The 27,383-nt window shown below is 38.8% G+C and overlaps 1 protein-coding gene across 4 annotated transcripts in view; it reads left to right on the top strand.

The window, feature by feature from the left end:
- Window positions 1-27,383, top strand: part of APP (amyloid beta precursor protein) — a 174,443-nt gene that overhangs the window by 92,286 nt on the left and 54,774 nt on the right. For all 4 annotated transcript variants that reach the window (XM_072614921.1, XM_072614925.1, XM_072614923.1 and 1 more), the window contains exon 6: window positions 22,011-22,213. In XM_072614921.1, the coding sequence (XP_072471022.1) occupies window positions 22,011-22,213 (203 nt within the window). The remainder of the gene's footprint in view (window positions 1-22,010; window positions 22,214-27,383) is intronic.

Genomic DNA, 27,383 nt, shown 5'->3' with positions numbered 1-27,383 from the left:
GGTGAGAAAGCTTCAGGGGAGGCTGGATGTTCTAGCATGAGGATGCCCAAAACATTAAGGGAAGTTCTAGGAAACTGAGGCATGGTGGCAAAGCACAGAAAGTCAGTAGCCAAGCTAATAGAGGAATGAAGGGCAATTGGGAAAGGGTTGGCCTAGTAATGGAGAAAGATCACCTCTTCTCAGAATTTAAAATAAAGTAGAAGAGAGGTTTAAAAAAATGGGAGAATTCTGAAGTTTGGCACAGGGGAGATGAGAACACTTGTAGAGAGGGGATGTTTCATTCTTATATTCACCACACCTAGACCATAGCAGCCATTTAATAAATACTGCAATCAGTAATCAATAAATATTTATTAAGTACTTTGTGCTAGGTGCTCGAGATACAAAATTAGGCAAAAGATGATTCCTACCCTGAAGGAACTTACATGTAAAATATGTAGTCAATTCTCAACTTTTGTAGGGACAGCATTCCTAGAAAATAACAAGGAAGTCAAAAATGCAAGTACATTAAACCTGTGGGAAACAGGTGTTAGGTTCCTGCAACCACCAAAACTGTAGTATTTGGCTAGAGATGACTGAAAATATTTTTCTGCATATAATTCTTTATAACAAAACATTAATTCTGATGATATGCACTTTCCCTAACAGAAACCATGAAATTACCCATAAAATGGAGTACACAAAATAAAATGGATAACATGCTAAACATTTTTTATTCCTAATAATTCTCTAGAATTCTGTGATCTTTTGTGCTAACATCTCATTTTGAAAAAACAAAACATTGATTTCACATGATATTCACTTTTTATAATACATGAAATCTATAATACCATAAAAACTGTAAATCAAATAAAATTCTTAAATCTGAAATATTTTTTAACCTGAATCTTCCATTCTGCTGTGTCCAATGGCAGTGTGAGGGCTTTGTGCTGTACAGTATATTGCTGTAAATCTCTCTACCTTGGACACCCTCTGAAAACCAAGGAAGAGTTTGCTGGAACATTACTCACTGTTGTCAGCAGATGTGAAGACTAGCGAGATCTTGACAGTGCCTTAAAGCCCAAAGAGTTGCACTATGCTTTGGGGAATGACTGCAACATAAAACTTGAATTTTAAAGGCAAACCGTGAAACTATGTAAGGAATGTCCAGGGAGCTCCTCAAACTTGAGGGTATATTGTGCCTCTCATTTTTTTTTCTCTACAGCGCATAGCTGTGAATGTACTCAGTGCCAGTGGAAGAGTAAAAATGAGGATACTAATAAAAATCACATGAATGCTTGAAGTCATAAAAATGAAATTGTTAATGTTGAGAATTGACTGTATATCCAGACAAGCAGTATACAAAATAAATAGGGAACAATCAAGAGACGGTAGACACTGGAATTAAGATGGGTTGGGGAAAACTTCCTATAAAAGATGAGATTTTAGTTAGGATTAAAGGAAACCAGAGAGGTGAAGTTGAGGAGGGAGGGCATTCCAGGAGTGGGAGAATTGGGGGGAGCAGGCAGAGAAAATGCTCAACACAGAGATGGAGTGTCTTGCTCATGGAAAGGTCAGGAGGCCAACCTCACTAGATTAAAGAGTACATAGCAGGAAGTAAGGTGTAAGAAGGGTGCCAAACAGAGCACTTTTTATTTGTTCCTGAAGGCAATAGGAAGCCACTGGAGTTTGAAAAGGTGGAGAGGTACATGAAATGGTCACACCTGCACTGTGGAAGAATCACTTTGATGACTGAATGGAGGATGGATTGGAATGGGGAGAGCTTTAAGGCAAGCAGACCATCAGAAGGCTATTGCAGTAATCCAGGTGTGACGTGATGAGGGTTTGTACTACAGTAGTGGCAGTGTCAGAAGAGAAAAGGGGTTGTGTTCAAGAGAAGTTGTAAAGGTAAAATTGACAGGCTTTTGCAACAGTTGATATGGAAGGGTGAGGGGTAGTGAGAAGTCAAGCATAACTCCAAGGTTGTCAGCCTGAGAGACTAGGAGTATATTGGTGTATTCCTCTACAATATCTGTAATAGAGAAGGTAGGAAAAGGTGGAGGGTTTAGAAGGAAAATTATGAATTCAATTTTGGACAAGTCAGGTTTAAGATGTCTACTGGACAGCCAGTTAAATGAATGTTGAAGTATCGGTTCTATATTGCTCATTTAAATTCGCCTGGGGATTGATTGTAACTCTTGCTTTTTCTTTTTAATTTATGCCTGGTTCATCTTTCCATGTTCTGAAAATCTGGTGGTTGATTTTGATCTTTAATGTTCTACCTTTTATTTTGTCCAGTTTAGAAAAACAAGTGATCAGTATGAGCCAGTAGAAGTTAAATAAGAACAAGTCATACCCTGCGAACATCATTTTTTATAGTATAAGATTGGTAGATTTGGGAAATACCACTTGAAAAAACATCTCCACGTGGCAATTAACAAAATCTGTCATGGAAGAAAGACGTATCAGCTGAATAATTGACTTTGTAGTCAGTTGAGTAGCTTTATCACAAGAATATGAATTGTTCAAGTTAAAAAGAGGGTCCTAATGAAGTACCACCGTTTTCTGTCTTCAGTGACCTGATAATTGGGGTGTTACATGCTCTACTGGTAAATAGGCCAGTGTAGTTGGATCACAGAGGAGGTATGCTTATAAAAATTATAAATCACATGAAGTTGGAGGGTAGTTGTAATATGTTGGGTGACATAATTAGAATTCAAAAAGATCTTAACAGGCAAAATTAGTTAGTAGAGACAAATGTAAAGTCTTATACTTACGTTACCAAAAAATAAGTCAGTGATACCCCCTTAATCTGCTTCTCTTAGCAGATGGCCTCTTTACTGAGAAAATAGATGCTCTCTATTATGAGCACTCCCATCTCTCTTGCCACACCTCAGAATCCCTCTACTGCTTCACCTGCCCCTTCCTCCTTTATTTTGTTTTTGGTTTGATTTTGATTTTCAGTTAAGAATTCTATCTCACCTTTTCCTGCTCTTACCCATTGAGAAAACAAGGAAAGTAAAACCCTTTACAAATATGTATACTTATAAAAAACTTAAAAGAAAGATAAGATAGTAGCTTTAATATAAATAACTGCATCTATCGTTTCTCTGTCTGGAAGTGGAGAGCATGTTTTATCATGAATCCTTTGGAACTGTGGTTTTCCTTTTTTATTTTAAACTCTGAAAAAGAATCTTGTTCTGGAAGATTGAGTCCAATATTGTGATTCCCCTGAAAATTTGAGCCCTACAATACCCCTGTGGACTCCTTCCTCCTCCCTGTGTTGTGGTTTCATGGTGTGTTGTGGTGGAACCATCTCAAAGAATTGAGTCAGACCACTTCTAATCCAATTGAGATCGACGCCTGTTATGAAGTGGGCTAAGTTTCAAAAGGAACCAGCAACTTCAGAGAAAGAAAGATGGATTTTTAGAGGGTAAAGATGCAATTACATAACAGAAATTATGAATGTTAAAAAGGCAGGAGGAGTTTGTTAAGGGATTAAGTAATAGGGGAGGGGTCCCAGCCACAATGGAACTGCTCATATGATTACCTATACTGCATACAGAAAAACCCATTTGGGGTGGTATGTATGATAATGATATTATAATAAGCCTCTCTATGTCAGAAGTTCACTCTAGGTCAGTTCTTTACTATTACTGTACAGGTACCCTCTTAGAGAAAGTCCACATCCTGCTTGGGCATCCTGGTGGTGCTGCTTTCTGATTGGCCAAGAATTGTGGTCCTGTCTGAGACTAGATGGATGTAGTTGTGGTTGAGGGCATGGACACACCCGCTGTTTCTGTGGGAAATATGAGTTTGTGGACACACTTGTTGTTCTAGTGAACAGTGAGGCACATATGAGGAAGTAAGGATATTGAGTGGGGGGTGAGAGGCTAGGGAGGGGCAGTGGGCCTGCTGTTCAGTGGGCCTATAAGGAAGTTAGAATGGGGGCAGCTTTATTAGGATTCCATCACCTGGAGGGTGATGGAGGGATAGGAAGACCTACCTCCCCTAGCTGCCATCCTCAGATTTCATGCTTTCTCCCTTCCTTTGGGGCTGGCAGCACCCTAGGGACCTAGGTCAGCCCAGAATTAAGTAAATTAGACTCACAGCTGGCTGCTTCTCCTTTCTGTCCACTTATTCCCCTTATGTGCTTCCCTCTGTTTCAGACAGCTTGGTTGCTTAGTGGATAGAATTCAGAGACTGGAATCGGGAAGACTCGAATTCAGATCCTACTTTCAGACATTTAACTATGTACCAGGGCGGATCTCTTCACCTCTCTGGGTCTCATCTGTGAAATGGAGATAATAATAGCATCCGCCTCCCAAGGTTGTTGTGAGAGACAATGTATGAAAAGTGCTTTGCAGACCTTAAAGTACCACATATTATTATTATCTTCTTTACCAGGCTAATACTTTTCCTCATGTCCTTGAGAGCCCGTATCTTTTGAGGGCTTGTCCCCTTACCTATTTGCATGTAATTTCACTCTTGTGTTCTCCCTTTCTTCCACCCTCCATCCTTCAATCTTTCCTTTCCGCTATTTTCTTTCCCAAACCCACGTCCTCATCTCCCCTGACCTTTATAAAAACCAACCTTTAGAAGAAATTGGCACCTTGAGAACTAGCCTAACTCAGTTGGCAAGGGAGGTGCAAGGGGCCAATGAGGAGAAGAATGCTTTCAAAAGCAGAATTAACCAAATGGAAAAGGAGATTCAAAAGCTCACTGAAGAAAATAGATCTTTCAAAACTGGAATGGTACAGATGGATGCTAAGGACTTTATGAGAAAGACAGATATCACAGAACATAGCGTGCAGATTCGAAAAATGGAAGATAATGTGAAATATCTTATTGGAAAAACAACTGACCTGGAAAATAGAATCAGGAGAGACAATGTAAAAATTCTGGGACTACCTGAAAACCATGATCAAAAGAAGAGCCTAGACATCATCTTCCATGAAATTATCAAGGAAAAAAAAAAAACAACCAACCTTTAGCTGATCCATTCATCTGTCTTCTAAATATTCTGCTGTCTCTCTGTTCCGTTATGTGGCCATTTCCTCCCACTCTTCTCAGCGCCTTGCAGTTTGTCTTCCTAACCTCTCACTAACGAGAAACTCTCTAAAATCATCAGTGATCTCTTAACTCTGAATCCCTTAACTCCAAAGCTGACGACTCCTACTGAAGAGGGATCGTGGTCCCCACAGGAGCCCTGGAAGTAAAACCTGGTTCTCCCTATTCTATTACAGTTTGATTTAACTCCTAAACTTGGCAATTTTTTCTCCAACTTATCTTTATTGATAACCCTGATGTTCTTATTCTCTATGGATGGATTGGTATCTGTTTCCTAGTCTTACAGTCATGGGTTTCCTCTAAAGCTCTGTCTTGGAGTTCTCTTTCTGATCCATTTTCCCCTTTCCTCTCCTCCTCTACCCTCCACATTTTATCTTGCCTATCTCCATGATTTTACTTACCCTGTGTGATGTACATGACTCCCAAATGTGTGTGTACACCAATATATATGCCCATCCCTAGTCTTAAATTTCCAGTTATCTGAGAGTTATGTCTTGGATGTACCAATAGCATCTAAAATTTATCACATAAGAAATGGAACTGATTTTCTCTTTTCTCCCTCCACTTCCACTCCTATTTCTTCCATTTGTGTTGTGAATTCCACTACACATTTAATCTTTACCTCTTGGTGAGGTTTGGGGGAAGATAATGAGTCACATTTTGTTTAAAACAGTAATGGGACATCCATCTGAAGATGTACAGGAGGCATTTGGTGATTCAGTACTGGAGTTCAGATATGAGATATGAAATATAAAGGTGAGTGTGTATGTATATGATATCTGTATTAAGATCACTATTAAACCTGTAAGAACTGGTGAGGTTATTATAAAGAAGAGGACAAAACTTTAACAAATACATGTCTTTTAAAGTCTTTTCTATGAGTTTGGCTATGAAAAAGAGAAGATCTATAAAAGAGTTATGGTTGAAGGGAGTGGCAGGGCCAAGCAAAGATTTGTTTTAAGGATGGAAGGCATCTGGGCATATTGATAGGTAGCAGAGAAAGAACCAGTAGAAGATGAGCAAGAAGGAAGAAATGATTGGTAGGGGACAGGGAAGGATTGGCTTGAAAAGGAGAACCACCTCTTCCCGAGATATGAGTAAAGGAGAATGAGATGCGTGAAGGTGTTCTGAGGTGTGGAGAGGGGTATATACTTACAACAGATGGCTTCAGTTTCTTTATTGAAGTAAGAAGTAAAGTCAACTTCTACAAGTGGGATGATCAAAGGACTTAAAGTAAGAATTTGTAACAGCTACTAAGAACTGGAAATAGAGTCAGTGAAAGAAGAATAAGAATAATAGTGGTAATAACCCAAGGTTGAAGATAACAGCATAGGAATAAAATGGGGTCAGACAAGAGAACAAGGGATCCAAAGCAAAGGATGGTGTATGGTCACGATTGTGAGGATAAGAGAGTGAGGCTGGAACAGAAGAGATGGGAATATCAATCTGGCAGCTGTATAGAGAATGGATTGGAGAATGAAGACACTAGAGTCAGAGACAATAATTAAGAGGTTATTGCAGGGGCGGAGCCAAGATGGCGGAGTAGAAAGACGCACATACACATAGCTCCAAAACCCACAACCCATAGAACGGCTATAGGGAAGTAACTCACGGCGAATTCTGCACCCAGAGGCCATGGAATATTGGAGCGAGGGAGATTTCTGTTCCGGAGAGACCTGCAAACCTCTCGCGGGGGGTCCTTCGCACTGTGGACTGGGCGCCGGGACTGGGAGCTGAGTGCAGCCCTGCTGCGGCCGCGGCCCCGAGAGGAAAAGATCCGAGTGGGCTTCAGGGACGGGATCTCCAGCGGCCACGGGGGTCCCTCCACCCACAGAGGGACCTGCAAACCTCTTGCAAAAGGTCCATCGTGCTGCAGACGCGGAGCCCAGCCCAGACCTGCCGCGGCCACGGCACCAAGAGATACAGATCCGAGCAGGCTTCAGGGACAGGATCTCCAGCGACCACGCGGGTCCCTCCACCCACAGGTGACGGGGGTCGGTGAGAGAGTCTCTTTGGCAGGTTGAGAGGGGAGTGGGGTGTCCCCATAACTCAGGCGCGTCCCCCCCCCCAGGTAGAAGCTGAGAGGCGGCTGCAGACAAGGGTTCCCCAAGGGGGCAGGAGCCTGGATCCATTGTGGAAGGTCTGTGCATAAGCCCCCCTGAGGGAACTGAGCCTGAGAGGCAACCCTGCCCTGACCTGACCACCTGAATTTAATCTCACACTGAATAGCAGCCCTGCCCCTGCCCAAAGCCCTGAGGCTGGAAACAGCATTTGAATCTCAGACCCCAAACTGGCTGGGAGAATCAGGAGGAGAGGTGGGTGTGAGGAGAATATTCAGAGGTCAAGTCACTGGCTGGGAAAATGCCCAGAAAAGGGAAAAGAAATAAGACTATAGAAGGCTACTTTCTTGGTGAACAGGCATTTCCTCCCTTCCTTTCTGATGAGGAAGAACAGTGCTTACCATCAGGCAAAGACACAGAAATCAAGGCTTCTGTGTCCCAGCCCACCCAATGGGCTCAGGCCATGGAAGAGCTCAAAAAGAATTTTGAAAATCAAGTTAGAGAGGTGGAGGAAAAGCTGGGAAGAGAAATGAGAGACATGAAGTCAAAGCATGAACAGCAGATCAGCTCCCTGCTAAAGGAGACCCAAAAAAATGTTGAAGAAATTAACACCTTGAAAACTAGCCTAACTCAATTGGCAAAAGAGGTTGAAAAAGCCAATGAGGAGAAGAATGCTTTCAAAAGCAGAATTAGCCAAATGGAAAAGGAGATTCAAAAGCTCACTGAAGAAAATAGTTCTTTCAAAACTAGAATGGCACAGATGGACGCTAAGGACTTTATGCAAAACCAAGAAATCACAGAACAAAGAGAGAAGAATGGAAAAATGGAAGATAATGTGAAATATCTCATTGGAAAAACAACAGACCTGGAAAATAGATCCAGGAGAGACAATTTAAAAATTATGGGACTACCTGAAAGCCATGATCAAAAGAAGAGCCTAGACATCATCTTTCATGAAATTATCAAGGAAAACTGCCCTGAGATTCTAGAACCAGAGGGCAAAATAAATATTCAAGGAATCCACAGAACACCGCATGAAAGAGATCCAAAAAGAGAAACTCCTAGGAACATTGTGGCCAAATTCCAGAATTCCCAGGTGAAAGAGAAAATATTGCAAGCAGCTAGAAAGAAACAATTCAAGTATTGTGGAAATACAATCAGGATAACACAAGATCTAGCAGCCTCTACATTAAGGGATCGAAGGGAATGGAATAGGATATTCCAGAAGTCACAGGAGCTAGGACTAAAACCAAGAATCACCTACCCAGCAAAACTGAGTATAATACTTCAGGGGAAAAATTGGTCTTTCAATGAAATAGAGGATTTTCAAGTATTCTTGATGAAAAGACCAGAGCTGAAAAGAAAATTTGACTTTCAAACACAAGAATGAAGAGAACCATGAAAAGGTGAACAGCAAAGAGAAGTCATAAGGGACTTACTAAAGCTGAACTGTTTACATTCCTACATGGAAAGACAATATTTGTAACTCTTGAAACATTTCAGTATCTGGGTACTGGGTGGGATTACACACACACACATGCACACATGCACACATACATAGAGACAGAGTGCACAGAGTGAATTGAAGAGGATGGGATCATATCTTAAAAAAAAATGAAATCAAGCAGTGAGAGAGAAATATATTGGGAGGAGAAAGGGAGAAATTGAATGGGGCAAATTATCTCTCATAAAAGAGGCAAGCAAAAGACTCATTAGTGGAGGGATAAAGAGGGGAGGTGAGAGAAAAACGTGAAGTCTACTCTCATCACATTCCACTAAAGGAAAGAATAAAATGCACACTCATTTTGGTAGGAAAACCTATCTCACAATACAGGAAAGTGGGGGATAAGGGGACAGGCAGGGTGGGGGGGGATGATAGAAGGGAGGGCATGGGAAGGAGAGTGCAATTCGAGGTCGACACTCATGGGGAGGGATAGGATCAAAAGAGAGTAGAAGTAATGGGGGACAGGATAGGATGGAGGGAAATATAGTTAGTCCTATACAACACAACTATTATGGAAGTCATTTGCAAAACTACACAGATTTGGCCTGTATTGAATTGCTTGCCTTCCAAAGGGAAGGGGTGGAGAGGGAGGGAGGTAAAGAAGTTGGAACTCAAAGTGTTAGGATCAACTGTCGAGTAATGTTCTTGCCACTAGGAAATAAGAAATACAGGTAAAGGGGTATAGAACACTATCTGGCCCTACAGGACAAAAGAGAAGATGGAGACAAGGGGGGAGAGGGATGATAGAAGAGAGAGCAGATTGGTGATATGGGGAATTAGAATGCTTGGTGTTTGGGGGGGAGGGGATAAAAGGGGAGAAGATTTGTAACCCAAAATTTTGTGAAAATGAATGTTAAAAGTTAAATAAATAAATTTAATTTAAAAAAAAAAAGATAGGTAAAAAAAAAAAAGAGGTTATTGCAATAGTTAATCAGTCAATAAGTGATTTCTTAAGTGCTTACTATACAACAGGAACTGTGATAAGTTCAGGCAAGCGGTGATCAGAGCCTGAACTAGGTTGGTTGAAGTTGAAGACTAGGATCTACAATGACTGCTGTAATGCAATAATAACTAGCATTTATTTTATTGTATTTTAAGGTTTGCAAATTATGTATTCTTACTAATTTGATCTTCATGGCAGTTCTGACATAGATACTATTATCCCTGTTTTACAGATGAGCTTGCTGAGGCATAGAATAGTTAAGTAGGCTTGCCTAGAAAGTCTGAGGTTAAATTTGAACTCGGGTCTTCCTGACTCCAAGTTCCACACATAACCTATTGCCATAAAAAGAAGCTGAATTCAGATTTAAGGCAATGTTGCAGAGGACGGATGATATGAATGTTGCATCTGCTGCCGTATGGGGTCAATTTGTTATTTGATTTTACTTAACAATATTTCTTTTTTTCATGAGAGTGTTCTATTTAGAGAGTCATGTTTATTAGGAAATAAAAGTAGTGTAAAAAACAAAAAGGCATCAATGCAGCTTTAATAACAGGCTTAGAAACAATAAGGCAGAAGGAGAGACAAGATACAGAAAGATGAAGTGAATTCAAAAGGATAAACTGTTGCAGAATTATGATAACATCCAGAATTTGGAAACAGTATTGAGGAACAAAAAGCAGATTGACTCTTCCTGTTAGGCCAGTGTGTCAGAGGGCATGAAAGAAAGGGAAACTCACACTATTGAGTGGAGCCAGTCATTCTTTGTCTTCTGGACACAGCCAGTTTTCTATGAATGAGAGTAGGTGGAATGTGAGAAGAAGATAGAATGATAGGGAATTTGTTAGTAATAGAACAGGGATAGAATGGACAAATGCAAGCTAGGCCCAGAGCGGGTGTGCCCAAGGTGTATAAGAGTAGGTGGGGTAGAGGCAGCAGGGAAACTGGGTCTAGGCCAAGGTGGGGAATAGAAGGAAACAATTCAGTTCTGTCTCACAATTAAACAACCCAATTACTGAACAGGAGATGGATGGATGGATGGATGGATAGAGATATTCCATATTATTACAACATACTGCATATATATATATGTACATATATATATATATATATATACAAAATAAATTTTATATAAGTTTTTATTGTTGACTTGAATTTTACATAATCATACTTTTCCCCAGTATTCCTCCCCCTGCCCACTGAGAACCATCTGTTAGGTTCAAGAAATAAGGTTTTTTTTTTTAAAGAAAAAAAAGAAAAAGAGCAAAAATCAGCATAGCCAATAAATAATTTGAAAAAGACATGTGCAGTGTGCAACACCTTTGGATCTCTTACCTATACAGAGGGGAGTGGTTTGGGGTTGTCCTCTCATGTCTCTTCGTTAAAGTCATACTTGATCTTTATAATTTTACTGCATTGACTTTTTTTTTGCATGATTTTTCTTTTTATTTAGCATAGTTATAAGTAATTGTGTATATTTGGGGGGCTCCGCTTACTTTGGCATCAGTTTCCACTGATCTTTTCATGCTTCTTTGTATTCGCATTCCTCATCAGCTTCACATTAATGCTCTGCCATCTTCATGTTCAGTCACTTGTTTAGCTGTTTCCTAATCAGTGGCTATCTGCTTTGTCTCCTAACTCTTTTCTGTCAAAGAAAATACTCATCAATACTTTGGCTTATATGGATATTTTCTTCTTATCAATGACTTCCTTGAGGTGTAAAGTCCAATAATGGAGTCTCTGGTTCAAAAAGTGTAGATGTTGTAGTCACTTAACTGGCAAAATTCCAGATTGTTTTCCAAAATGATTGTATCATTTCAGAGCTCAACCAACATGAATTAATATGCCTATCACTCCACAACCCCTCTCCCAATAAATGTTGTTGTATTTTTTGTCTTTTTGCCAGTTTGCAAGCATGAGGTAAAACCTCAGAGGATTTCAGGATTGTTTTGATTTTCGTTTCTTCTCATTCATCATTTAGAGCATTCTTTCATTTGGTTGTGAATACTTTTTGTTTGTTATTTTTAAGAAGTTTTTATTGATATTTTCTATTTCTTATATCATTATACAGTGTCCTAAGTATACCTCCTTCTATCCCTCCCCCTTTTAAAGAGCCATTCCTATGTGATAAATAGTGTATCTTTTGAGAATAAGAAAAAAAGTCAGCCCAGCTGATCTGTGCATTGAAAAAAGCTGTAAATATGTGTTATGTGTTTCACCTGGGGACCTCCCATCTCTATGAAAAGGTAGTTAGGAGGTAACTTTTCATATCTCTTCATCTGAGTTCCAATTATAATTTTGTTACATTTATTTTTGATTTTTTTGGAGGAGGGGTGTCATTCTTCTCATTTATATTGTTGTAATTACTGTGTATAATGTTTTCTTGACTCTGCTTACTTCACTCTGTTTCAGTTCCCATAAATTTTTCCATGATTGTCTACATTTATCACCTATATCATTTCCTACAGCATGAAAAAATTATTGTTATTAAATTATTGTTCAGTTACATTCATGCACCACAATTTGTTTAGCCATTTACCAGTGTATGGGTATCTACTTTGCCTCCAGTTCTTAGCTATCACAAAAAGTACTGCTATAAATAATTTTAGTATGTGGAAGAGTGGCTTCCTTATGTTATAAGCTCCATAAAGGAGTCTCTGGTTCAGAGAGTATAGACATTTTAGTCACTTTCTTTGTATAATTTCAAATTACTTTCCAAAATGGCTGTATCATTTCACAGGTATCAATAGGTATGGCTATCTTTCTACAACTCTTTCATTATTGGCTCTTACCATACATTTTGCCATTTTTGCCGATTTGCAGGGTGTGACATTTCATTAGTCTTGTTATTTGTGGTATAGATCAATTTTTGATGTGATTGTGAGTACTTTGCAGTTCTTTTGAGAACTTTTTGTTCCTATCTTCAGCTCGTTTATCTTCTGGGGAATGTCTATTAGTCTTATGCATACGTGTGTATGTGGATATATGTATATACATAAACATGCAGGTGTATTTCATATATACATATATATGTACATGTGTGTGTATTTATACCCAGAGAAAGTTTTATTTATCTTGGATGCCAAATGCTTATCAGAGAAATTTGATGCACATTTTTTCCCATTTGACTACTTCCCTTATCCTAAATGCCTTAAGGTTATCTATGCAGAAGCTTTCAGTTTCAGGTAGTTAAACTTATCTATTTTATCTTTTTAAATTGCCTCTATCTCCTGTTTGGTTAAGAATACATCTCTTATTCATAGCTGTGATGGTTACATGATTTGTTTCTCTTCTAATTTGTAATAGCATTATCTTTAATATTAAGATCACTTATCTATTTAGACTGTATTGTAGTGATATAAGATGCCGGTCTAAGCCTAATTTCTGCTAGACTGTTTTCCAGTTTTCTCAGCAGTTTATAATCAGATAGGAAGTTTTTCTGGTAGTTTGCTTTCCACTTTATCAAAAGCTCAGTTATTTCTATTGTTTCTGATTCTCCCTGGTCTTGTCTATTCCACTGAAACATCTCTCTTTTTTAACCAATAGGAGATGGATTTGATGACTACCCTCTATCCTGATTTCTTTTCATCATTTCCCTTGATATTCCAGATATTTTGTTTTTACGAATGAATTTTGTTATTATTTTATCAAGTTTTATAAGATATACCCTTGATAGTCTGATAACATTAAAAGTGTAAATTAATTTCGGTAGTATTGTCATTTTTATGATGTTGGCATGGCATAGCCATGACTGCTGAATATTCCTCTAGCTATTAATATTAAGTTGTTTCTTTATTTCTTTAAGGAATGCTTTGTATTTGAATTTATCAAAGTCTTTCATGGGCTTTGGGAGGTTGACCACCAGAATTTTTGTGTATTTTGTAATTATCTGAAATGGAATTTCCTTTTCTCTTATTACTTCTTTTGTTATCATATAGAAATGAAGATTTCTTTTGTAGCCTGCCACTTTGGGCAGGTAGTTGGTATGGTGGCTAGAGCACAGGGCTTGGAATCAAGGAGACTCATCTTCATGAGTTCTAATCCAGCCTCAGACACCGCCTATGTGACCCTGCACAAGTCGCTTAACCCTGTTTGCCTTCGTTCCTCTTCTGTAAAATGAGCTGGAGAGAGAAATGGCAAATGACTTCAGTGTCTCTGCCAAGGAAACTTAAACGTGGAGTCATGAAGAGTTGGACACAGCTGAAACCACTGAATAAAACAAAAGTCATTTTCTCAAACAGTTCCTGTACTTGATCATCCCTGGTGTTTTCGGAGTAAAGTATCATATCATCAGCAGACAGGGATGCCTTTCTCTCCTCTTTACCTATCTTAATTCCTCTAAGTTCTTTCTCTTGTCTTGTTGCTGTTGTTTTTAGAACTATACCAAGTAATAGTGGAGACAGTAAGGTGCTTACTTTACTCCCATATGTATTAGAAAAGCTTCTCATATATCCCCATTGCATATGATGCTTGCTTTTGGTTTTAGATAAATACTTTTCTATGATACTAAAAAAAGGTCCCTTTGTGCCTTTATTCTGTGGAGTTTTTAACATTAAACATTGTATTTGGTTAAAGGCTTTTTCTACATCTGTTGAGATGATCATGTGGTTTTAGATGTTTTGGTTTATAATATGATTAATTATATTGAAATTGCATCCTTTGTATAAATCGTACTTCATTATAATGAATGATTTCTTGGATAAACGCTGCAGTTTGTTTTACTGGATTTTATTTAAAATTGTGGAGTCAGTGTTCAGTAGTAATACTGGCCTATAGTTTTCTTTCCACATTTTATTTTCACTGGGTTAGATACTAGGATTATATTTATCTTCTAAAAGAATTCTGGTAGAATTCTTTCTCTGTTTTTGAGAATAGAGTATGGATGCTAATTCATTTTTTTATTAAATTATTTGTTTTCAGTTTTCTACAATCACTTCCATAAGTCTTAGATTTTCCCTCCACTCCCTCCCTGAGACGACATGCAATCTTATATGGGTTCTACACACATATTCTTATTAAATGCATTTTCACATTAGTTATGTTGCATGGAAGAATTAAAATGAATGGGAGAAACCATGAGAAAAACCCAAACAAAACATAACACAGGAGAAAATATTCTGCTTTATTCAGCTTTCCAATTCCATAGTTCTTTCTCTGGATGTGGAAGGCATTTAGCCTCAGGAGTCCATTGGGAATGTTTTAGGTCCTTGCATTGCTGTGAAGGGCTAAGTCTATCAGAAACAGTCCTCACACACTGTGGTTGTTGCTGTGTACAAAGTTCTCCTGGTTCTGCTCCTTTCACTCAGCATCAGTTCATGTAAGTCCTTCCAGGCCTCTCTGAAGTCCCTGTTCATCATTTCTTACAGCACAATAGTATTCCATTACAATCATATACCACAATTTGTTCAGCCATTCCCCAATTGATGGGCATCCCCTTGATTTCCAATTCTTGGTCACCACAAAGAGAGCCGCTATAAATATTTTTACATATGTGGGACCTTTTCCCATATTTATAGTCTCTTTGGGATACAGTCCTAGAAGTGATATTGCTGGGTCAAAGGGTATGCACATTTTTGTAGCCCATTGATACTAATTCTTTAAAAGTTTATAGAGTTCTCTTACAACTATTAGGTCCAAGAGTTTTTTTTTTTGATATTTCCTTTACTGCTAGTTCTGTTTCCTTTTCTGAGATTGGAATATTTAAAGTCTCTATCTAGTCATCTGACAGTTTGGGTATTTTACATTTTTAAAAGTATTGCTCTGTTTCCTTTGTCTTCTCAGTTTTGTTAGTATATAATTGTGCACAATGTGTACTCACCTCCTGATTTCTGGGCCTGTAAAAGAGCCCTCCAGTATTGCTAGTTTCTCAAGACTCTGGACCTCCAATGCATGTGTCTTCTGTCATCACTAATTTTATGGCAGTGTAGGTACTTCTTCTGTTAACATCTATCACAAGCTCCATCATGGCAGCTAGATGGCACAGAGCACTGAGCTTAGAGTCAGGAAAACCTTAGTGCAAATCTATCCTCAGACATTTTCTAGATGTGTGACCCCAAGTAAGTCATTTAATCTTTTGCTGCCCCAGTTTCCTCAACTGTGAAAATGGGGATGATAGCAACTACCTCCCAGGGTTGTCGTGAGGTTCAAATGAGATAATACTTATATTGTGCTTAGCACAGAGTGTGAAACATAGTAGGTGCTTAATAAGTGCTTATTCCTTCCCACATACCTCTCTCACCCTAGCCCCACACGCCAGAATAAATCATTTTCTTGAGTTAGTGAGGCTGAAAATAATTACTGAGTTGCTAGCTTTCTTAGGTGAGCTTTTCTCACCTTAGCGTTTGTAGTCTCATTCTACATCCATATTCACTCTTTCCTATCTTGGTAGGATTTGCTTAGAGCCTATATTCGGGGTGGGGGGGCAGAGTTTTCAGGAATCTAGTATCTGTGCATCATATTGAATCAAGTCAGCAAGCAGTTATTAAGTGCCCGCTATGTGCCAGGCACTGTACTAAGTTCTGGAAATGCAAAGAAAGGCTATTTTTCCTTCTGCTGCTGCAAACTAATGGGAGACGAAAAAAATAGATGTCTTCAGATACTTTTTCCTGTTAGGGTGATATTGGAGCAGGAAATTGATGCTTGAGTAATAATTGAAAATGAAATGAATCTGTTCAATTTCTAAAGTAGATTACTGATTTTTCTCCCTATATCAATCCTGAACACCCCCAAACATCTTAACTTTTACATGCTTTCATTTTCAGTCATTAATAGTGCCTCACAGAACCTGAGTTAAAATCTAGATCATATAGGTTGTTATATAAAATACTAGTTCAAAGGACATTTCCTCTCCATTCTCAATGAGCTCAGTGCTTGACTCAGTCTTACTCTGTACCCCAGATCTTGCCCTTACTGAGTTCATGACCTATTACTTTTAATAAGAGGACTTCAGAATTCACATATTAACTCAAATATCTTAACTTCCTACTTCTTCAAACTACTTAGCCCCCCTGACTTCCTCCTCCACTCCATGTCCTTTATACAGGATATAAATACAACTCTGTCCTGCTTTTACCCACAAGTGTTTTACTTTAAAACTCTGAAATACTTTTATTTGATAACATAAAGCGTCCTACTATTCCATCTATCCTTTTACCTTATTTGTACTAACCCTTCCCTTCCATCCTACTTCACTGGTACTTTATAGGAGACACTGATAACATTTTAAAAATGTTTAATACTGCAGAGCTAAGCTCTCATCCCTGTGGTATTCCACTGGAAACCTGCCACATCTGACACTTAACCATTACCAACTACTCTTTGAGTCTAGCCATCTAAACAATTCTGAATCCATCAATTTGTTTTATCACCTAACTTTTATCCACAACAACAGAGATACTTAATCAAAGCTTTGCTAAAATCTAGGTAAACTATATTCATAGAATTCCCTTCATCTGCTACTTTAAGTGTCCCTGTCAGAAAAGGAATTGAGCTTAGTCTAACATGACATGTTCTTGATGGCCACGATGACTTTCTGTAATTCCTACATCTCTTTCTAGATATTCTTCAACCATCTCTGAAATGATCCTTCAAAGAATTTTCCCAGGAATTGAATCCTGTTCACAGGTTCATAGGCTCAATTTTCCTTCCCTTTTTTGAAAACTGTGATGGTTACCACTTTTTCTGTCTCCTGGTGCCTCTCCCATTCTCTATTATCCTTCATATCACTCACTTCTGGAAGTTCTTTCAGGACTCTGGCTTTTAGTTCATTTGAGCCAGGAGACTTATATTGATCAAGATCATTTATGTGCACTCTTAGTTATCACCTTACTTTGGGTATAGATTCCCAGTAGTTGTTTTTGTCCTATCATTTCCAATATAAAAGTCATTCTCTTTTGCAGAAATAAAGTAAGAATGGGGTTGATCTGCTTTTTTGTGTAGTTAGATATCATACTATCCATGATATCCCATCTTTGCTCTTCCTTTTTGTCACCATGTACCTAAGAAAGCCCTTTTTGCAGTCCTTAGATTCCTTTAACAATCATAGCTCATTATGAGCCAAGGTCATTTCCTCTGGACTTCTACAGCAGATTGCGCCCCCACTTCTCTAATCTTCCATCTTTTCCTATCTCCTATTTCCTCCCTGACTGTCTGCAGATAGTCTCCCTATCCTTAAAAACAAACTGCAGGATAGCACCATCTTCTTAAGCAGTCATCTTGTATCTCTTACCTTTCCCAAACTATTTGAAAAAAACATATCTACTTATCTCCACTTCCTCTCTTCTCATTCTTAATGCTCTGCATTCTGGCTCCTGATCCCACCATCCAAATGAAACTGCTGTTTCCAAAGTTCCATTGATTCCCGATGGCTTCATTTGGTTTTCAGAATCTTCCTCCTTTCTGAACTTTCTTCAGTAATCACAATGGTTGACTGTTCTCTCCAGGATACTTTGTCTTCTCTGTGATTTTGTGCCACTTTTCTCTCTTGGTTCTCCTCTGAGCCATCTGACTGCTCCTTCTCAGGCTCCTTTCCTGGATTATCATCAACACTGTGTTCCTTAATGTTGCATTGTGCCCCCAAGGCTGCATCTTGGACTTTCTCTTAATTCTGCATGCTCTGACACTTAATGAGCTCATCAGCCCCCTTGGGGTCAGTTGCTGTTGCTTTGCAGATGACTCCCAGGTCTAAATATCCTGCTTTGTTCTTTCTTCTGAGCTCCATTTTCTATATTACCCACTGTCTTTTGTATATCTTAAATGAGTTGTCTCACTGGCATCTCAAACTCTCAACGTTTTTGTCATTGTCTTTTGAATTCATTGTCTTTCTCTTCAGACCCTTTCTTCTCCTGAGCTTTTTTTTCCCACTGCTGAGACTACCACTATTCTTTCAGTCACATAGTCTCCAAACTTGGTGCCATTCTAAACAACTTTTACTCATCCCACATATCCAGTCTGTTGCTAAGTCTTGTCATTCCTACCTTTGCAAAAATTCTCCTCTACGTGACCTTCCTTTTCATTTACACCACTAAGTCTCTAGCTCAGGCCCTCATCAACTTCTCCTTTAGACCATTGCTTTCGCTTCCTCATTAATTTCCCTGCCTCTGTTTCCTACTCCAATTCATCCACAGCACAGCTTCCAAAGTGATTTGCTTAAAGCACATTTCTTAAGAATTTACACTCCCCTACTCAGTAAATTCCAGTGACTCCCTTATACTTCCAGGAGTGAATATAAAAACCTGTTTCACTTACTATTTCACAATTTGTCCCCAACCTACCTTTCCAGATGTCTTATACATATTCCCTTCCACATACTCTGCCAGAGGATCCTCATTCCTCCCATGCTACCCACTCCATTTCCTCTGCCTTACAGCCTTCTCAGCTAAGAACTGTACCTTATAGTTCACTGAAAAAAAGGATTGAAGGAATTTGCTAAGAGCTCCTTTTTCCCTCCTCTGTATCTCTCATCACTAAGATGTCTTCCCCCACTGTCTTCTCCTTTACCCTTGTCTCACATGAAGAGGTGGCCCTTTTGGCCAAGACTGACTCCTCTACAGGTACTCTTGACCTCGTTCTATCCCATATCTTTCAGCAGATTGCCCTTATATTATCCTTACTCTCTCACTATTACTGGGTGTTTTCCCTGTGCCTGTAAGACTGTATTGATCCATCCATCTCTACTATCACCCTAACGCTTTCCTCCATTTAATGTCTAAACTCTTTGAGAAAACCAGCCAACTTGGTGCCTCTACTACTCTCAAACTCTTTTTAACTGTCAGCAGTCTGGCTTACCACCTCATCATTCAACCAAAATTGCTCTCTTCAGAGTCAGTACTTGATTTTCAAATTGCCAAATCTAATGGCCTTTTATCAGTCTTCATCTCTCTTGACCTCTCCACAGCTTTTAACACCACTGATCACCCTCTTTTCGTTGATACTCTCATTTCTATTTTTTGTGATATTACTCTATCCTGATTCTCATCCTACCAACTGAGCACTCCTCTTCAGACACCATTGCTGGATATTCATTCATCCAGGCCACACCCCATCACCATGGACAGCCCCCAAAGTCTGTCCTTTTCTTTTCTCACTATACTATTTTGTCAGTTCCCAGGGCTGAGTTATCAGTTCTATGCTGACAACTCTCAGATCTACTTATCCAGCCCTAACTTCCAGTCACACATGTCCAACTGACTTTCGAACATCTTGAAGTAAATATCCCATAAACATATTAAACATTGAACTTGTTAGATCTCACTTCAAACCTTCCTTTCTTAAGAACTTCTCTGTTTCTGGCAAAGAAACAGAGTACCTCATATCCACTTAGTCTCCCAGCCTATCTGTCTTTGTTGACTTCTCACTTTATCTCACTCTGCCCCCCCCCCCCATCTAATCTTTTGCCAAATCCTATTCTCCCTTCACAATAACTTCTTTACATGCCTCTTGCTCTCCTTCTGCACAGCTGGCCAGCCTTGTGCAGGCCCTTCTCACCTTAAACCCAGACCGTTGTGAAGGCCTTCTGTTTGCTCTCCCTGCCTCAAGTCTTTGCCCACTCTAGTCCACCCTCCACTCAACTGCTGAAGTGGTTTTTCTCAAAAGCAGGTTTGACCATGTCACACCCCTACTCCATATACTGTAGTGACTCCTTATCGCCTCTTAGATCCAATATGAAACCCTCTGCAACCTTGTCACTTCCTTCCTTTCTAGTCTTCTTATACTTTCTCATCTTTACTTTCTGGTTACCCTCAAGACTCAGCTCAAATCCTGCTTCCTATGAGAAGCTTTTCCTGGTCCTCTTTAATGCTTGTGCCTTCACTCTGAGGTTACCTCCAATACCTGTATAGTTCTTATATATGTATTTTTTGCATGTTTTCTCCCTTATTAGAATGTGGGTTCTTTGAGGATAGGAGCCATTTTTGCCTTTAATTGTATCCCAGTACCTGTAACATAGTTTGTTGATTCTCTAGCCCAGGTGGTTCCCAAAGTGGGTGATATCGCCCCCTGAGGGCACTGGAATGATCCAGAAGCAGGGAGAGGGGGGTAGTAGCCTCCAATGCAATTGGAGTGGGTTGAATAAAAATAAAGGGGCGGTGGAAGCTAAGGAAAGAAGAGAAGATTTTGAAAAACTGTTAGTACATGTTTCATCTGTTGTGTAACAGCATTAAAGTCATAGTGATTACATTATTTTCCATATAAACACACAAAATGCAAGTTATAACCAATCAGTGGCCAAGTCTACCTACAGATCTTAAGAAGCAAGTGTTAGCACGCAAGTGTGTCCTGTGTTGTTGGGAAGTCTACAACAGCAAGAATATGTGCATGGAATGACTTATTTACAACATGGTTACCTGAGACAACATAGCCTCATCAGAATTTCAATGCAGGAAAAACCCCACAAATTTACAACAAATTATTTAGTTTGCATCATATTTTGAAAAATATTTTTTTTTTTTTGAAATAACGCAAATTGCAAAAAAAAAACCCAAAAACCCAAACCCGTTAAAGTAGGTTCAAGAAAGTAGATTTCCAGAAGGGCATTGAGTAATTTTTTTTAAAGGGGGCAGTAGGCCAGATAAATTTGGGAACCTCTGCTCTCAACACACAGCACTGAATCTCCTATCTCCACATGCTTGTAATAGATAGTTCTCCTATCCCTCCTGCACCTGTTCTAATTCCTGGTTCCAGGAATTTTATTTTTCATGAAGACTTTGCTGATACATCTAGTTCCTCATGCCAACCCTTCCTTTACCTTGTACATGTTTTATACATTTTGTATCTGCATGTGTGTGTGTACACGTTTTATATCTACCTGTACATGTGCCTGTTGTCTCCTCCCAGTCTTTGAGGGCAATGACTGTTTGGCTTTTTTCTTTATATCTTCAACACTTAGGAAAATGCTTGTCACAGAGTAAGCACCTAATGAACACTTGATTTATTTACTTGTTTGTTTTGTGAGGCAATCAGGGTTAAAGTGACTCACCCAGGGTCACACAGCTAGTAAGTGTCAAGTGTCTGAGGTCATATTTGAACTCAGGCCCTTCCTCTTGACCCCATGGCTCCAACTCTTGATTTATTGATGGCCGAACTTTATCTAATTCAGCCTATTTGCTCTGGAGTTAGAAGTCCTATCCTCTGGCACTTACCACCTTGATGACCTTGAGCAAATCACTTAATGTCCCTGGGCATCTGTAACATGAAAGAGTTGAACTAGATCGTCGCCAAGGTATCTTCTAGTTTTAGACTGGGGATCCTGTGTTCTCTTATCCAAATCACAAGTCCAAAGGCCTAATTTTCTATCACATATTACAGCAGTATCATATGATGTGCAATGATTGTGTGATGAAGAGAACCTAGTAAACTCTACCAGTAGATAACCTGTCATACACTTCCTACCTTAGTGAAGACACAGGTCTTTTTTCTGACAGTTTGCACAGTCAATGAAATGGTATTTTTCTTTTTACAGTGATGACAAAGTAGTAGAAGTTGCAGAAGAGAAGGAAGCAGGTGATGTAGAAGATGAAGAGAACAATGATGATGATGGGGATGGGGATGAAGTAGAGGGGGAAGCTGAGGAGCAGTACGAGGAGGCTACGGAAAGAACGACTAGTGTGGCCAGTACAAGCACCACCACCACCACCACCGAATCCGTGGAAGAGGTGGTTAGAGGTAATCTCATTTTGGATGCTTTTAGCTGTCAAGGAAAAGGTGACCTTTACTATTTTTAAAATGTTCCAAACAGCAAAATATTCCATATTATTTGAAATTGTTTTAACCTCTAGTACTTTTCTTGATTTAAATAATATCTAAGCAGAAGAGTTCCCTAGTTTAACACCTGCTTGTATGCGGGTATGTGTTTGTATGTTTGTACCTGTATATATGTGTATATGTGTATACTCTCCATTTATGTGTGTCCATGTGTATTTGTGTTTTAGTGTGTTTTATGAATATTTACCCTTAGATACACATGCCTGTATATATACATTGTATGTGTGGATAGATTATGATCTGGGAAAATATTTTTGGACTTTTTGGACCCAGCAGTTTGTTTGAAAAGAACATATGCTAAATATCTTAATGAAGCATAAAGTTCAGTAGTTACTTTGCAGATAAAGCACAATGATTATTGGATAGCTACTGGATTCGTAAGTGCTCTAAGCTGCATATGGAGAAATGTTCTCATTCTTGCTTTTAAAGAAGTAGTAGATGCTTTAAAAAATGAATGTTAAAAATTGTTTTTGCATGTAATTGGGAGAAAATAAAATTGCTTTTAAAAAATCATTATTTTAAACATTAAAATTTTTTCCTTCCTCTTTCCTCTCAGGTAAAATCATAAGTATTTTTATACTATCTACAGTTATTTGATTTGAAATTTCACTTTCTATCTCTTCCTGCTATATTGTCTTGGCAATATATAGAAATGCTGATCGTTTGTATAGGTTTATTTTATATCCTGCAACTTGCTGAAGTTGTTCGATGTTTCAGTTAGGTTTTTGATTGACAATCAAGGTTTTGTAAAATACACTATCAGATCATCTGGGAAAAGCGGTAGTATTGTTTTTGCTTTATCTATACTCACTCTCAATTTCTTTTTCTTTTCTTATCACTATAGTTCTCATCTCTAGGACAATGCTGAATATTAATAGTGATGGTGGGATTAGCTTGGCAGATACTGCTGACTCTTGGCTTTAGATAGATACCAACTAGGTGGCTCAGTGGATAGAGCGCTAGACCTGAAGTCAGGAAGATCTGAGTTCAAATCCAGCTTCAGACACTTGCTAGCTGCATGATGCTGGGCACATCACTTAACGTCTGTTTGCCTTAACCCACTGGAGGAGGAAGTGGCAAACCACTCCAGTATCTTTGCCACAGAATCCCATGGATCAGGGGTGGAGAACCTGCGGCCTTGATGCTACTTCTAGACTCTCAAGTGCAGCCCCTCAACCGAATTCAAACTTTCCAGAACAAATCCACTTAATGAAAGGATTTGTTCTGTAAAGTCTGAACTCAGTGAAAGGGCCACCCCTGAGGATCCAGAGGGCCACATGTGGTCTCAAGAGCATAGTTCCCCCACCTCTGCCATAGGCAGTATTGTCATGCTATGGTCCATGGGATCACAAAGAGTTGGATGCAACTGAACAATGCATACTTATTTTAGTAGAACTCAACTGTCAATCCATCTGGCCTTATTTTTGTTTTCTTTTGTTTTTGTTTGAGGATTTTGAGGGGTGTTTTGGGGGAGTAGGTGGAATTTTGTAGTTGGTATAGGCAGAGAGGAGTTCATTTATGGATTGTTCAATTTCTTTTTTCTAAGATAAGGTTATTTAAGTATTCTATTTCCTACTCTATAGTCTGGGCAGTTTTTACGTTTTCTTAAAAATGTTCATCCATTTCATTGGTGTGTAGTTAGGAAAAATAGCTCCTACAAGTATATCTCCTTGTAAGAATGTAAACAATTTAGCCATGTTCAATCCCTTATGATTTCTCATTCATGTTTGTCGGTTTATGCTTCCCTTGACTTCTGTTTGTCAGACTTTGTACTTAGCTCTGGGCTTTTCCTCAGGAGTGCTTAGAAGTCCTCCAATTCACTAAAGGTCCACTTTTTACCCTGTGGAAATATACTGTTTCCCTGAATATGCTATTGTGTGTAAGCTTAGATCTTTGCCTTCTAGAATACCATACCCTTAAGCTCTCTGCTCCTATATGACAGTGACTGCTAAGTCTTGTGTGATCCTGACTGTGACTCCTCTGTACTTGAATTCCTTTTTATTGCTTATGGTATTTTTTTTGTCTTTACCTAAGACCTCCAGATTTGACTATAATAGTCCTAGGAATATTTTTTTTTAATTCATGGCTTTCAGGGTAGTTCAGTGATTCTTAAATTCTCTCTCCTTGTTTTGTTTTCCAGGTCAGTTGTTTTTCCTATGAAATATTTCACATTTTCTTCTATTTGGGCAGGGAGGAGAAGGAGATTGTCACTATTTCTTGATGTCCCATACAGTCTTTAGTTTCCATTTTGGCCAATTATAATTTTCATGGAGTTACTGTCTTCAGTTAGATTTTGTACCTCCTTTTCCCAGCTATTAATTCTCTTTTCATATCTTTCTACTCTAACATATGAAAAATAATTACACAATAAAGAGAACAAATGAACTCTAATGGTAGACAACCTGAAGCTTCAGAAATTGAGAAAGGTTCCTGTGCTGCACTTCCAAACTTAGTAAAGACAGAGGTCTATTTCTCTGACATTTTGTAAAGTCAGTGTTTGTTCCCCTCTATAGCTCTGATGTAGCTTTTAGCTCTTGCCTTAACTCTTCTAGAAATTCTTATGAGACTTATATTCAAGCTGCATTTTTCTGCAGGGCTTTGTATTTGTTTTCAAGTAATTTTCTTTTGTGGAATATGTTTGTTGTTGTGTGTTATATGTATGTGTGTATATATATCTCTAAAACGTAGGCATTTATATGTGTGTGTATGTCTTGGTTAGTGCTTGGCTCTGCACACTTCTAAGAAGAGGGCACATCTGTTGCATGAGCTTCAAACTTCCTGCATTCTTTTGCTGCTTTCACAGCTCTGGTGGTGGGCCTGCAGGCTTTCAGGACACTTAAATGCAGTAATCTGGGGCAAGGTCTGTTCACTAAACACTAGGTGAAAGTCTAGAACTATATTTTTGCTATTCTCCTAAGACAGGAGGCACACTTCTCAGTTCCCAGAACTTGTTTCTTGCTCAGGCCTAAGCCTTAGACCCATTCTCATGGTCACTCTTCATCTGTAACCCAAAACTGAGGAAAAGGGACAGAACTACTAGACAGTACTTGTTCCTGCAGTCAAGCACTAATTCATGGATCCCCTGAGATTTATTTCTGCCCTTCTGCCCTTGCCCTCTTTCAGTCCCTCGGTGCTAAAGGGCTACGTACAGTGTGCACTACTGACAAGACCCCATTGCCCAGTATCTACAGATCTCTCTCTATCTCCCCAAGTCTTCTTGAGCTGGAAAAAATTACCCACTGGAAATTTTTATTAGGTTTCCCAATTAGAATTATGTTTAGTACATTATTGAGAAGGCACAATGGGGAGCTAAGTTGTCCTGCTTCTTCTCATTCTGCCATCTTGACTCCACCCCCTGTTGTTGCTTCTGAACCTAACTACTCTTTAATTACACTGATTGAGGACTGCAGCAGCTCCCTACCCCGACACCACACCTGGAACCGGTTCTCCTCCTCCTTCCGATCTGGATTAGGACCCAGAACTGAGTAACTGCACCTTTCTTCTGTCACATTGCCTGTTTTGTGTCGTTAGCCTTTCTTGCCCTGGTGCACAGCCTTCATGGATGGTGCATTTTCTAGATCCTTTTGGGGGAGTTTTGTTAGAACTTTAGACTGCTTCATACTACTCTTTCATCTTGGCTTCATCTCCTACCCTACCTGCCAAATATTTTTAAATTTTTCTTCAAGGACCATTTTTGCCTATAATTTTATTGCCTTGTCATTAGTAAATTATGTGCTCAGTATCTCTGCTTTTCTACATATTTTGGCCACAATACACGGTCCTTTTGTAAATATGCTATGTACAGCCAAGCACTTTGTGAATTCCTTTCAATTTTCTTTCAGTAATCACCATATATATACATATCATCTGTAATTCTAAAATTATATTGATGCCCTTAAATTCTTTATTGTTTATCTTTTTGTTAGATTTGTCTAAGTCTGAGCAGAGTGTACTATTATTGCTTTCCTATCTGTTTCTCCCTTCAATTAACTTTTCCTTTATATTCAGGTTCTATGATATTTGGTCCATATATATGTCTATATAAAATATTGATTGATTATTTATGGTGGCTTTAAGCAAAATATAAATTTCCTTATCTTTTTATCACTTCTATACTTAATGTTACTTTCCTTGAAATCATAATTACTATTCTTTTTTTAATTCATCTAAAAATATAATATATTTGCAGGAGGCAAAGCCAAGATGGATGAGTTAGCAGTTTTGTTGAACTCTTCCAAACCACCCCTCTAAACAACTTTTAAAAGTATGTCAAACCAAATTGAGAGCCATTTTTCCAGCTCAGAGCACAGAAGGAGAGGTCTAACAACACTCTGGGCTTAGAGCTAGCCCAGAATATGGTGTACCATTGTTTGTAGGCCTTAAAGGGTAGAAATGAATGATTACCCTTGCACAGAAGGGCAACTTGGGTAAGGACCAGAGTGCAGACCAGGAGATACTAGACCACACCCTGGATCATACTGCTTTTGAAGCATCAAAAATTTACAGACCACCATACCTACCTGTGAACAGAGCAGGAAAATTGGAAAAAGAAATGAAAGTAATGCTAGAAAATTATGAGTAAGTTCCCCCCAATTATAATTGATCAAGTAGAAGATGATGAAATCAAGAAACAAAATCAAAAGACGGGGAAAAAAAGGAAATGTAAAACATCTCATAGGAAAAACAATCTAGAAAAATAGATCAAAGAGAGATAATTTAAGAATTAGTGGATTACCTGAAAGCTGTGTTTAAAAAAAGGCCTAGACATCATATTTCAAGAAATTATAGAGGAAAATTGCTCAGATTTCTTAGAACCAGAAGGCAAAGTAGAAATTGAATGAATCTGCCAATCAACTCCTTCAAGAAAACTCCCAGAAATATAATCAAGTTCCAGAGCTTTCAGGTCAAGGAGAAAATACAAGTAGTTAGAAAGAAACAATTCAAATATCATGGGTCCAAATCAAGATCACACAAGATTTAGCAGCTACCTGGATAAAGGAACTTGGAATATGATATTCTGGAAGGCACAGGAACGAAGATCCCAAACAATAACCTAGCCAACAAAACTGAA

The sequence above is a fragment of the Notamacropus eugenii genome, chromosome 5 (assembly GCF_028372415.1).
Source record: "Notamacropus eugenii isolate mMacEug1 chromosome 5, mMacEug1.pri_v2, whole genome shotgun sequence".
Taxonomy (NCBI): Eukaryota; Metazoa; Chordata; class Mammalia; order Diprotodontia; family Macropodidae; genus Notamacropus; species Notamacropus eugenii.
The sequence above is the reverse complement of the archived record's forward strand: the minus strand, read 5'-3'. Positions and strand labels throughout refer to the sequence as shown.